The sequence below is a fragment of the Canis lupus genome, chromosome 38 (assembly GCF_003254725.2).
Source record: "Canis lupus dingo isolate Sandy chromosome 38, ASM325472v2, whole genome shotgun sequence".
In the NCBI taxonomy this organism is placed as follows: Eukaryota; Metazoa; Chordata; class Mammalia; order Carnivora; family Canidae; genus Canis; species Canis lupus.
Genome location: NC_064280.1, coordinates 20,805,415 through 20,818,887, shown reverse-complemented (window position 1 = coordinate 20,818,887; position 13,473 = coordinate 20,805,415). Strand labels below are relative to the sequence as shown.

The 13,473-nt window shown below is 46.2% G+C and overlaps 1 protein-coding gene across 5 annotated transcripts in view; it reads left to right on the top strand.

Annotated features, from left to right (window-relative positions):
- The first annotated feature begins 529 nt into the window (after positions 1-529).
- The window catches only part of UAP1 (UDP-N-acetylglucosamine pyrophosphorylase 1), a 38,500-nt gene continuing 25,556 nt past the window's right edge, over positions 530-13,473 (top strand). For 2 of the 5 annotated variants that reach the window (XM_049106908.1, XM_035711098.2), the window contains exons 1-2: positions 1,326-1,481; positions 9,471-9,807. In XM_049106908.1, the coding sequence (XP_048962865.1) occupies positions 9,528-9,807 (280 nt within the window). In that variant the 5' untranslated portion in view covers positions 1,326-1,481; positions 9,471-9,527. Of the gene's footprint in view, positions 731-1,325; positions 1,482-9,470; positions 9,808-13,473 lie in introns of those variants that run through there. The other 3 variants (XM_025420881.3, XM_049106909.1, XM_049106910.1) reach the window with 3 other exon arrangements.

Here is a 13,473-nt window from a genome sequence, read left to right as displayed (position 1 = left end):
TTCATTACCCAATACCTTCCGCTGCCCTTCTTCTCTTTTGCGCAAAAGCCAACGGGCGCTTCCCGCGCTCGGGACCAAAGACGCCATAGAGCAGGAAGGCGGTCGGGGCCCGGCGGGGAGCGGGCCGCCCCGCGATGCCACCCCAGGTCACCGGGCCCCGGGGCCGCTGCCCCGCAGCCGCCGCCCAGCGCAGCCCCGCGCGCGGCCCTCGGAAACCCCCAGCCCGCAGGCCCCGCGCCCCGCCCCGCCGCGGGCCCGGGACCACCAGCAGCGCCGGCCCGCCCCGAGGGACCCGAGCTCGCGGGCCCCGCCCCCGCCCCCGCCCCCCCGCCCCTCCCGCCCTCCCGCCCCTCCCTGTCCCCCTCCCCCCTCCCACCCCCGCGCGCCGAGGGGCGGGGCCTCCCGCGGACCGGCTCCCAGCGCCGCCCCCTATTGGGCCAGGGGACGAGTGACGCGCGAGGCCCCGCCCCCGGCGCCGCCGGCGCTCGCGGCGCTGACGTGGCGCTGACGTGGCCCGGGCGGCGGCGGCTCCTCCCGGCGCGGGCAGCCACTCGTCGCCGCGAGAGAGGGGCGGGGTGGCCGGGGCCGCGTTCCCCGGGCCCGCTCGCGGCCCGCCCCGCCGCCCCGGCCCCCCGGATGAGGGTATATATTCGGAGCGGCCGCGGGACGCCGAGGAGTGGCCGCGCGCAGGCAGCCGGAGCCGGAGCCGGAGCCGGAGCCGCCCCAGGAGGTGAGGGGCCGCCCGCCCGCCCGCCGGGGGACGCGGGGCCCGGGGTCGCCCCGGGGTCGCCCCGCGCGCGCTTCCCTTTCGCGGAGACGCCGCCGGGGAGCGCGCCCCAGCCGGGGGCGGGATGGGGGTCGCCGAGCGGCTGCGGTGGCCTCACCTGGATGTGGGGGGGCCTCGGGCCCGGCGGGCCGTGCGCCAGCTCGGGGGCCTCGGTGCGGACGTGTCGGCTGCAGCGGCCCGGGCCGTCGGGCCCCGGAGAGGGCGGGGGGCGCCCCTCCGCGGACCCCCTGCGCGGACCCCCTCCGCGGACCCCCCTGCGCGGCCCCCCTGTGCGGCCCCCCCTGCGTGGACCCACCTGCGCGGCCCCCTCTGCGCGGCCCCCCCCTCCGCGGACCCTCCTCCGCGGACCCCCCTGCGCGGCCCCCCTGTGCGGCCCCCCCTGCGTGGACCCACCTGCGCGGCCCCCTCTGCGCGGCCCCCCCTGCGCGGCCCCTCCTCCGCGGACCCCCCTGCGCGGCCCCCCCTGCGCGGCGCGGCGCGGAGCGGTCGGGTCTGCGGGTCCGGGGCTGCACTGGGCGCTGGGGCGGGAGAGGGTGGAGGCCGCGGGTGTCCCCGGGTTCGGGGCGAGAGCACACGTGTCGGAGTCGGGGAGCGTCAGCGGCGCGCAGCCCAAGGACTTGCCGAGCTGGGATCCTCGGGGCGCGGGCCCAGGGGTTTACGGGAAGCCCAAGGCAGTTCCTGTGCCCTCGTTATTGTGAGTTTGGCTCCGTTAGCTGGGATTAGGGAAGACCTCGGCCGTGCTGCCAAAGCATTTATAGGACTCAGGGTGATGGCTCGACTCCAAGGCTGGTTTTCAAAAGTTCAGAGAAGTCGCTTATCAGTTCTGGGGGGCATCCTACAGGGGCAGGAAGGAGGCCAGAAAAGAGTGGATTTCTTTCATGCTGGCGTTTAAATCCCTGCAGAGGTATATTTGATCACCGTGGATGTTTGCCGAATTTGTCATTGTTTTCGATGCAGACGTATGAGGTGATGGGTGTCATCCTTTTGCAGAGCAGATCCTTGACTTTTTTCAGACTTTGCTGCTCAAAATAAAAATCCTCCTCTCAACTCTTGAATTGGTGCGTATTGCGTACCATGAACGCCCACATCCCGACCTCTTACCAGAATTATTGGGGGGGGGGTGGTGGTGGAAATGATATTTTTGTGGTCATTATCTGCCTCCAGAAAAATCATAGGTACATCATTCCTGTTCAAAACTCAAGTGTGGTTCTCTTAGGAGCATTTATACTTACGTAGATTAGCACATGTGACCTTGTCGGTCTTTACTGACCACCAAGTGGCCGGGTATCAAAGTTTAACCTGTGCACGGGGGGAAATTTAACCTAAGAGTTGTTATTTGCATGGATCCGTTTTCCCAAGCTTCTGAAGGTGGATGCGTATCTAATGACTTCTTAGGAAAAGATTGATTTGTATCTTTTTTTTTTTAAGATTTTATTTATTCATGAAAGATACAAAGAGAGAGACAAAACCTAGGCAGAGGGAGAGCCCAATGTGGACTCCATCCCGGGACTCTGGGGTCATGGCCTGAGCCTAAGGCAGGCGCTCAACGGCTGAGCCACCCAGGCGTCCCGAGATTGACTTGGATCTTAAAATGTTATGATACTGTGTTTGCATATGTGTTTTAGTAGGCAGGAACTCTCTGCTCTTGACTCTCATTTAAGGCATGTGAGCAGGCTTTTTTTTTTTTTTTTTTTTTTATTTGTTTATTTGAGAGAGATCATGAGTAGGGGGAGAGAAGGGGGAGAAGGAGAAGCACTCTAGGCTGAGCAGGGAGCCCGACACGGGGCTCTATCTGAGGACCATGGGATCATGATCTGAGCCTGAGCGGAAGGCTAACACCCAACCAACTGAACCACCCAGGCGCACCCCGGAAGGCTGGTTTTATTGTCTTCATGAGGAAATGTGTACACAGGGAAGGTGGAATGGTTTGCACAGGGTCACTTCATGGGGAGCGACGAAGAACCAGGACTTCCAATTCTTAAATTTCCTGGTTGCCTGATGATCTTCCTGCTGTAGTGTACTCCTTTAAATCTGGGCAAAAGCAGTAGTATAGGTGAGACCTAGGAAAGGCCCAATTCCCTGGAAAATAGCTCAATAGAAAACTCTGTCTTAACTGTAGTTTTTTTTTTTTTTTATTTTTTACATGATGTGTTTTTAAAATAAAAAAATAATGGTATTTCTCTTGAAATCTGTATAAATCGGGCAGCCCCGGTGGCGCAGCGGTTTAGCGCCGTCTGCAGCCCGGGGTGTGGGGGGCCCGGGATCAAGTCCCGCATCGGGTTCCCTGCGTAGTCTGCTTCTCTCTCTGCCTGTGTCTCTGCTTCTCTCTCTCTCTCTCTCTCTCTCTCTCTCTCTCAAATAAATAATAAATAAATAAATAAATAAATAAATAAAAATCTTTAAAAAATCTGTATAAATCAATAGAAACACCTTTTAATGTTCTAATACATGTCCAAAGCTCAGTCTTCTAACTTCTTTGCTTTCTTATCCATTTGCACTTGCCAGGGGATCTCATTTATAACCTAATGTCACGTATGCTGATGACCTTGAAAGTTGTACCTTTAGCTCTGGTATCAACTCTGAACTTTAGACTACTACATTCTGCTGTCTCATCAGCAGTTCTATTTGGATGTCTGATAGGCACCTCCAGTTTAGCATGTCCAAAAGTGAGGTGTTGATTCCCCCACTCTCCTGGCATATTCCTGAACCTGCTCCTGTCCTGGTGTTTCCCCACCTCAATAAATGGCACCACCACTTGAAGTCCTCTTTGCTTGATTCTTATCTTTCTGTCTCCACATTCCATCCCATTCATTATCTAATCCTGTAGGATTAGGATCCACATCCACCACCACTCTAAGCCAGCATCTTCTCATCTAGGGTACTGCAGTAGTTCCCTAACTGCTGTCTGCTTGTTTCCACGTTTGCCTTTGTTAACAGAGTTTTTTTTCCCCACGCAACAAAGGAATGAGCCCTCTGAAACTTAAGACCATGAAGCTCCCCTGCTCCAAATTCCCCAATGGCTTCCCAAACCCCAGAGTCTTTAACTTTGACCAAAAGGCCTACTTGATCTGCTCAATGTCCCCCCCTCAGTTACAGTCACTCGGGCGTAGTCCCTGTGCTCCAGCTGCATTGACCTTACACGTTTGTGTGTCAGGACTGCTGTCCGTAGAATGTTTCTGAGACCCTGACTTGCTTGCTCTTTCTTCATTTGGATGGCTTGTCAAATGTCTCAGAGGCCCCACCTGACCACCCCATTTAAAATATCTACCATCCCCCCATTGTGCTTTCACCACTTAGCCTACTTTCTTCTCCAACCTGACATTTTTTTTTTTTATAATTTTTTTAAATTTTTATTTATTTATGATAGTCACAGAGAGAGAGAGAGAGAGGCAGAGACACAGGCAGAGGAAGAAGCAGGCTCCATGCAGGGAGCCCGATGTGGGATTCGATCCCGGGTCTCCAGGATCGCGCCCTGGGCCAAAGGCAGGCGCTAAACCACTGCGCCACCCAGGGATCCCAACCTGACATTTTATGCGTTTGCCTGTCTCGTACTGGAATGTGGGCATGCGCGTTGTTGCTTTGTGCGTTGCTGTGTCTGTGTCCCCTACATCAGCGCCTGGCAGACAGTAAGGGCTCATTAAATACTAAATGAAATAATGGCACACGAAAGTTAAATAATGTTCCTTCATAAATTGTCTATTGACGTATCTTTGCATGTGGAAAGGAAACTGAGTAGTAACCTGTTGGCATGAGTGAGGTTGTGGGCTCTCACCTGTCTTTGAAGGAAGTAGCAGCACTCAAACCAGTTCAGCTTCATCTAAGGCCACCTGCCACCCATTTCCCAGCACTATGCTTTGTTCCTTGAATATCTTTATTTACCTGAACCACTGTTGATGCCGTTCCCACTGACTGGGTTTTCTTTTACTTCTGCCTTTCACAAACTTCTTTTCATCCTCCAGTGCCTAACTCAGGTAGTAGGTCTCATGTTCTAGGGGCTATAACTCAGTGGTCTGAAGGCCAAATTTCACTTTTATGTTAGTAGCTGGTAACATTTATAGAGAGCTTTTTTTATGTGTCAGGTACTGTCTTAAATGCTTTTCATTTTACTTCATTAATCCTCTTAACTTTAGAGATGAGTACTGTTTTTATCTTCATTGTACAGATGAGAAAAATTGAGGCACAGAAGGGTTAAGTAACTTGTTCAAGGTCACAAATTTAGGAGAGAGTGGAGCTGGAGTCCGATGCTGGCTTCCTTCAGCTCTCCTGCCTCTCTTAAATGAGATGTTAGGTTGAATTCTTGGTATTTTCTCTGCTTATGAGAGTGATTGTCTGATGGAAAGATCATAGGCATAGGTTTATCAGGTTTATCTGAATTAAAATTCCTGTTTTTCTGTCAATTAGGTATGTAGTGTTGAGCAAATTACTGAATCCTTTTGAGTCTCATTTGCTTACTGGTTGTAATTTCACGTATGCCTCTGAACCTGATGAAAAAAATTTTATTGTTCCCATTTTGCAGATGAAATTAACAGAGTTGAAGGTATCAAGGAATAAAGCCAGGAATAAAAGTCTATTCTGTTTGATTCCTAAGCCCATAAAAATCGCTTGAAGCTAGAGTATGTGAGGCAGGCCTTTAAGGGTGAATGGGATTTCAGTAGATAGGAGGGACTAAAGAAGTGCATGGAAGAAAGGACAAGGTTTTGGGTGACAGCAAGGTAGAGCTGTGTCCCACCCTGATAATAAGGTTTCATTTTTGTTTCATATGGATGCCTTAATTTCATTAGGAATCATTGGTAACTCTTCAAGTGCATTTTATAAGTAGTACCATTCATTTCACGCTTGAAGCATTATATCCCTGAAATAAATCTAAATAACAAGCCAAAAATAAAAGTTGGAAATATATCACGTTGAATCTTATGTAAGGCTCATCTAATTTGAAGTTGATTTTATAAGAAGAATCATGAAGCCAGTCTATCACTTCAGTTTTAGAGGGCACCTGATTAAAAGAAAAAAATTGCAGAAGCTATGTGCCTGTCTCTATTGTATGATAATACCTTTCCTGAATTTATTTTTGAGTGGACAGTAGTTAAAATTATTTCTGATTTGGATCAATATGCCCAATACCAAGTAAAAATAATAATGCACCTTATTTTATTCTTAAAGATCCTATTTATTTATTTTAGAGAGAGGCAGAGATACTGAGAGAGAGCCCAAGAAGAGAAGAGAGGGAGAAGCAGGCTCCCTGGGGCTCAATCCCAGGACCCTGGGATCATGACCTGAGCTGAAGGCGGACACCCAACTGACTGAGCCACCCAGATGCCCTTAGTAATGCATTTTAAAATGAAGTATTTACTCATTCTGTGAGGTTTCCCACCTGCCTATCCTGTGCATTTTCTCTCTTTTTCCATTCTGTTGGCTTGTGAACTCATTTCTGCAAAGTGAGTCAGATGTAAGAATATCAGTTGTGTCTATATTAGTGAATAAGGTATAAACAATGTACTCTCACTGCTCCCCCTCTTACACACACACGTGTACACACACAGACACTCCATATCCCCCACGCCCCACAGTCTTCCTCCTCAGAGGCAGTATAGCATAACAGTTAAGAAAGAGCATAACTGGGGCAGCCCTGGTGGTGCAGCGGTTTAGCGCCATCTGCAGCCCGGGGTGTGATCCTGGAGACCTGGGATCGAGTCCCACATCGGGCTCCCTGCATGGAGCCTGCTTCTCCCTCTGCCTGTGTCTCTGCCTCTCTCTTCGCTCTCTCTGAATGAATAAATAAATAAATCTTTTTTTTTTTTTTTAAAAGAGCATAACTGGAAGAGTCAGGTTGTTAGGGTTTGACTCCAGGCTGTTATACTTTATTAGTTCGGGACCTTGGGCAAGTTCTCTGTGGCGCAGTATTGTCCTCTGTCAAGCCATCCCAGTAACAGATCCTTAGCATTGTTTTGAGAATTAAACGAACCAGTATCTGTAAAGCACTTAGAATTGTACTGTGTAATATATAAGTGATACACCAGTGATAGGTGTTGTCATTGCTACCTCAGGGAACAGATGTAGATTCCCTTGACCTGAGTTTGGAAATGGTGTTTGATGTTTAGTAGTCCTGATGCGACAGATACTTTTATTCTGCTTTACTGGTAGGTGAGGCACAGAGAACTCCAGAATATTGCTCCACACCACCATGTCTGTTACCCACCACTGTTCTTAACGGTAGGAGATAGCACATTTTTGGTACCTTTCTTTTCTTTTCCTGTCCTTCAGGTCGAAGCAGTTATAATGCGGTTAAGATTCTTAACAACGACCCTCAGATTTCTCCCTTTCCCACTCACTTATTTCCTTTGCCACTAATGTGGTTCAGATCTTTGGCTGTTTGTACCTGCAGTTGTCTTTTTTTTTTTTTTAATTTATTTATTTATTCGTGAGAGACACACAGAGAGAGGCAGAGGGAGAAGCAGGCTCCCTGTGGGGACCTCAATATGGGACTCGATCCCAGGATCCAGGGATTACGCACTGAGCTGAAGGCAAATGCTCAACCACTGAGCCACCCAGACATCCCGGGTACCTGCTGTTGTCCTTGAATTTGTTTTCCTGGTTCTAGTTGTCTCTCCTTACGATCTGTTTTATGCTGTTGCTCTCTCATCTCTCCAGAGCATGGTGACATAGCCTAGTTGAGTAATCCATTGTTGGCTTCTATTATTCTGTTAGGTCTGAATTCCTTTGCTTGGTTTCATCTTTATGGTTTCGTCCTACCCTGCATCACGTCCCATCATGCTACATAAAACTTCAGCTTTCCTACTGCTCTCTGTCACACATGGCTACTCTGCTGGTTTTCTGATCTTTTCTGTGTGATCTGCTCAACCCTTGAGGCACAGCTCCATCATGCTTCCTTTGTGAACTCTTTCTGGACAATGCCTACCTTCTCTTGGATTTATCTATAGTAGGCAAGTAGATTAAATATTTCCTCTTTCTCTTATTTTTTAATAGTATGCAGTTTAACATTTTGCTGTATTACATCTTGTCTGTTGATTGTTGTGTGTGAATCGCTTGCCTCTTTAGGTTTCAATTTTTAGTAAAGATATGTTTTTATTGCTTTTTTTTAAATAAATTTTTATTTATTTATGATAGTCACACAGAGAGAGGGAGAGAGAGGCAGAGACACAGGCAGAGGGAGAAGCAGGCTCCATGCACCAGGAGCCCGACGTGGGACTCGATCCCGGGTCTCCAGGATCGTGCCCTGGGCCAAAGGCAGGCGCCAAGCCGCTGCGCCACCCAGGGATCCCCTTTATTGCTTTTCTATAGAAGTTGCTTGTTAAAGTGTATTTTTTCATGATTATAGGTGATCCTATCTTCTTGAATTTTGTTTTCTACTGATTGCAACGGAATCATTTCCATCATTAGCACTAGAAGGTGAACAGTTATTACTGAGAAGTGAGGTGTTCTTCCAGTGGTAGGTAGCTCATGGTCAGAGGAGTACTACAGAGGTAGTACAGGAGCCCTGGAATTAGACCGCCTGGTGGGCTCACATCCCAGCTCCACCAGCTGCCTGGTTGTGTTGCCTCTCTGTGCCGGAGTCTTCCTCAGTGGTAAAGGAATAGAAGTAATAGTACCTATGTCATAGAATTGGTGAAAATTAAATGAGATCTTGTAGGTAAAATTCTTAGTGCAGTGCCTGGTCTATAATGCTAATGAGTCTTGTCTTACAAGTTTATTTTTTTAATTTTTATTTATTTTTAATTTCTGGTATATTTAACTTATGGTGTTATATTAGTTTCAGGAGTACAGTATGGTAATTCAGCAATTCCGTATGGTCATCTATTTCACCCATTCCCCCTACATCCCCTCCCCTTTGGAAACCATCAGTTTCTCTCTACTTAAGAAAGAGTGTTTCTTGGTTTCTCTCTCTCTCTCTCTCTTTTTTACTGTTTTTGTTTCTTAATTTCCACATGAGTGAAATCATGTATTTGTCTTTCTCTGGTTGGCTTGTTTCACTTAGTATAATATTCTCTAGCTCTATCCGTGTTGTTAGAAATGGCAAGATTTCATTCTTTTTGATGGCTGAGTAATATTTCATTGTGTACACACACACACACACCCCACATCTTTATCCTTCCATCAGTTGATGGACACTTGCTTCCATAATTTGGCTATTGTAAATAATGTTGTAATAAACATAAGAGTCCATGTATCCCCTTCAAATTAGTGTTTTGGTTTTCTCTGGGCAAATGCCCAGTAGTGTAATTGCTGGATCATAGGGTAGTCCTATTTTTAATTTTTTGAGGAACCTCCAAAGAGTCTTCCTCAGTGGCTGAATCAGTTTGTATTTCCACCAGCAGTGCATGAGGGTTCTCCTCATCCTCACCAGCACCTGTTGTTTCTTGTGTTTTCTATTTTAGCCATTCTGACAGGTATGAGGTGATATCTCATTGTAATTTTGATTTACATTTCCCTCATGATGAGTGATGTTGAGCATCTTTTCATGTGTCTCTTGGCCATCTGGATGTCTTCTTTGGAGAAACATCTGTTTATGTCTTTACAATTGGGTCCCTTAACAAATCTTGTGAGGGAAAGGCAGAAACTAATTTCCCGATATCAGGTTTTTTTAAATGCACTTATTTGTAGTTGGAAAAGCTCCTCAGGTTTTGAGGTGGGGTTTGACCTGCTGTTGATTGCTTTTTTCCTTCAGGTTTACAGGTGCAGAGTTTACACCTCTGTTTTCACAAAGCTTGGCTACCAGAGCATTATGAATGTTAACGATCTCAAACTCAGGTTGTCCAAAGCTGGACAGGAACACCTGCTACAGTTCTGGAATGAGCTGGATGAAGCCCAGCAGGTAGAACTTTATGCAGAGCTCCAGGCCATGAACTTTGAGGAGCTGAACTTCTTTTTCCGGAAGGCCATTGAAGATTTTAACCAGTCCTCTCAGCAAGAAAAGATGGATGCACGAATGGAACCTGTCCCTCGAGAGGTGTTGGGCAGTGCCACCAGGGACCAGGACCAGCTGCAAGCCTGGGAGAGTGAAGGTACTGAGCATGGAATGTTCATTTTAAAGTTTGTCCTGAGATAGACCGGAGGTATCAAAGTAGCTGGATCACATAATGATGATTTGGACTATCCTTGTACCTTAAACCAGTGACTGATTAAAAGTGTTCGATTATGTTGCCACAACTTCTGCAGCATCTCCCCTTCAAGCCCCCATGTGCTGTTTACATTTCTGTTCCCTGTTCAGGGCTCTTCTCATTCAAGTCTTAATGTGCCTCTAGTCTCTTTCCTTGCTCGTTTCCACACTTCTACGAGATTGCCCACCCCGAAGCACAAGTTCAGTGATCCTGTTTATGCTGCTTCATGGAAAAACCTTCCCTGGCCTGTATTTCCAATCTGGTCTCCTCTATTTCCTTCCACTCCTACTGCCCCACACATTTTAGCGGGACCAAATAATTCACCTTTCTCTGAATGTCCTGTCTTTGCTGCCTTCGCTCATGCTTATCCTTAGCTCGGACTGGCCTTTGCCCCATCTCTGGCCAGCTGGAGCACCTCAAAAGGCAGTCTCCTGGTTGTGCTGTGCAGCGGCTCTGCCGTGTGGGGAACATACACTCATTTATTTAAGATTCTTTGATCATGACCTTTCAGTGTCCCAGGTTGGAGTTTGGAATGCTTTACCTCCATTCTTTCTTAGAATAAGAGTTGTTTGTGTCTCTTCATCATTACATTGTAGACTCCTGAAGAGCAGCCCATGTCCCCCTTTGTTGTGTGTGTCCCAGGGGATTTAGAACCAGGTTTTACAGTTATAAGTTGGTTGATAAATGTTTGTTGAGTTGCCCCAATGTTTTTTTTCTCTAAAGAATACTATAACATCTGTCCCCAGTTCTAATGAGTGCCTTTTGAGAATGGCAGAATAGATCAAATGTACCTTTTCTGGTGGAATTAAGAGCTGTGGTTTTTATAACTCACTAGTTCTCTGTAAGTAAAAGTGACTGAATATTGCAATTCAGGCCCTTGTTTGTACGTGCTCCTTTTCAAATCTGGACCTCACATCCTCAACCGTGGAATGAACAGATCTGACTAGTACTTTTTTTTTTTTCCTTTGTCAAAAATGTTACTTTCTTGCAAAAATAATTTCACTATAACAGAAGCACTACAAAGAAATTGCCCTTAATCTAATAAAATGTTTTTATTTGCTCACATTACCACTTATTATTTGATTATATGTATATTTACTCCTATAAATGTGTAATAAGAGTATTAATAGATACAATCTTGTACTCTATCTTTGTATCACACTCTTGCTATTTTTATTGTGTCTTTCATTCTTTGGCTTTCCTTGTCCCCACAGAAAAAGACAGATAATTGCCATTTTCAACCTTCTGTGTTCCTTTCCATGTCTTTCTCTGGGCATATTGGTTTACTGATTTTCCAACTGGTTCTTTGAGAAAACCCTAAGGGTTCCACTGCTGGGGAGACTGTCTCATGTAGGGAGGGAGAACGATACTAAACATCTTGGTCTCTAACTCCCATCTTCCACTACAGGAGCAGTTGTAGTTTGACATGATTTAGGTATTTGATCTTTACGTGAGGTTTTATTTAAAAGGGCTTGAAGATTAAAAAATATCTAAAATAATTAGATGATCTTTAGAAAGTGCCCTTCTAGATCTCAAGTGTTTAGTAGAGGAGAGGCTAATCTAGGTTCTTAGAATAGGGCTCTGCCACTAACTGTGAGAGAGTGACTTCCAGATGGATCCTTCTGAGTAGAGAGCTGTGATGATAACTCTGACCCTTACTTACTATGGACTCATTAACCCACCCCTCCATCCCTGGGTTTCAAAAAGGCTACTACAACAGCATGAAAGTCACACAGGGCCCTTCATACCCTCAGGTATCCAGGCTGCCTGTATTTCTCTTTGTGATGTTATGCCAGCGAATCTTCGAATAGAATCTTACAGAAAGCCAAAGCTTTGACCTTGTGTCGTGGGGATCATGAGCAACAGTGAAAACCTCCTATAATTTGAGTTGTCGTCGTTGTCGTCGTCTTCTTCTTCTTCTTCTTTTTTTTAGATTTTATTTATCTGAGAGAGAGAGAGAGATCGTGCGCACGCATGAGTGAGGTGAGGAGCAGAGGGAGAAGCAGACCAGCCCGCTGAGCAGGGAGCCCAACTTGGGGCTTGATCCCAGGACCCTGGGATCATGACCTGAATCTAAGGCAGATGCCCAACTGACTGAGCCCCTCAGGCGGTCCTTGAGTCTTTATGACCCTTTTGTTGGAATCTGGAACTAGTCTACTTTTATGACTTTTCATTTAAACTGAAATCCGGAACTGTTACAACCAAGTATACAAGAAAGTACAAAACAAACTTCCTTTTGGCTTATTGTCAAGGAGGAGATTTTTATTTGTGGCTTAAACAGTAGGGATGAAGGAGACTTTGTAACTTTTCATTCACTTAGCCAGAGACTTCCTTGTGTGCAAATTCTTAACAAAATGAAGTTTTTGCAGTAAGTTATCAAGGGGAAGAGATTGCTATTGTGAAGATTCTAATTGTTATTATATCTCAGATAGGAGGAAGAGCCTGGCAGTTGCATCTAAGGCAGTGCCCCCTGCATCCCCCTCCTCAAGATGGGGGAAATGAAAGCATTGTGCAGTATTTTCAGAATGTATGGTGGCTATTGACGCTAAAATGGACATTTTCATGCATAGGTTGGAAAATTATTTCTGAAGGATAAACACATAAATGACCATTGTGCTCCTTGTTGAAGAATCTTCTTCTCTCTCTCTCTCTCTCTCTCTTTTTTTTTTTTTTTTTTTTTAAGATTTTATTTTTAAGTAATCTCTACACCCAATGTGAAGCTCAAGTTTACAACCCTGAGATCAGGAGTTGTATGCTTTACTGACTGAGCCAGCCAGGCACCCCTTTAATTCTTTTATTTCTCTTAAAAGATTATTTATTTTTTTAGGAGGGAGATAGTGCATGTGCCTGCGTGCAGGGGGTGGGAGGGGCAAAGGGAGAGAATCTCAAACAGACTCTGCCCAGCATAGAGCCTGCCGCTGGGCTCTATCCCAAGACCCTAAGATTGTGACCTGAGCCAAAATCAAGAGTCCCATGCTCAACTGAGTGAGCCACTCAGGTGCCCCTAATTTAATTCTTAATGTGTTCTGGCCAGTTGCAGAAAATGGGATGTAGGGGAACAACTGAAAAATTCTATCTTACGAAGCTGAGATCTAGAGAGAGAAGTAATCAGCAGCTTCTATGAGAATATCATTTTAGTGAAGATATTCACACTGGGGGATGCCTGGGTGGCTCAGGTTGTGATCCCAAGGTCCTGGAATCAAGTTCTGCATCAAGCTCCCCGCAGGGAGCCTGCTTCTCCCTCTGCCTGTGTCTTTGCCTCTCTCTGTGTCTCTCATGAATAAATAAATAAAATCTTAAAAAAAAAAAAGATACTCATATTGGGAAAATGTATTTGCTTAATAAAAAAACCTGTCTTTATCAAAGAAATGCATGCTTATACTGAGCATAAAACCATCTTCCAGTTTTATAATAACATTAATATCCAGTATTAGCTTCTTTTGCCTGTGACACATTTATAAAATTAATCTGAATGGTGTCTCTCTACCATATAGCGTTGTAAAAAAGGAAGTGGATTGTTTATTAAAAGCATTCATAACATTATCTTCTCTATATTTTCTGGAATATAGT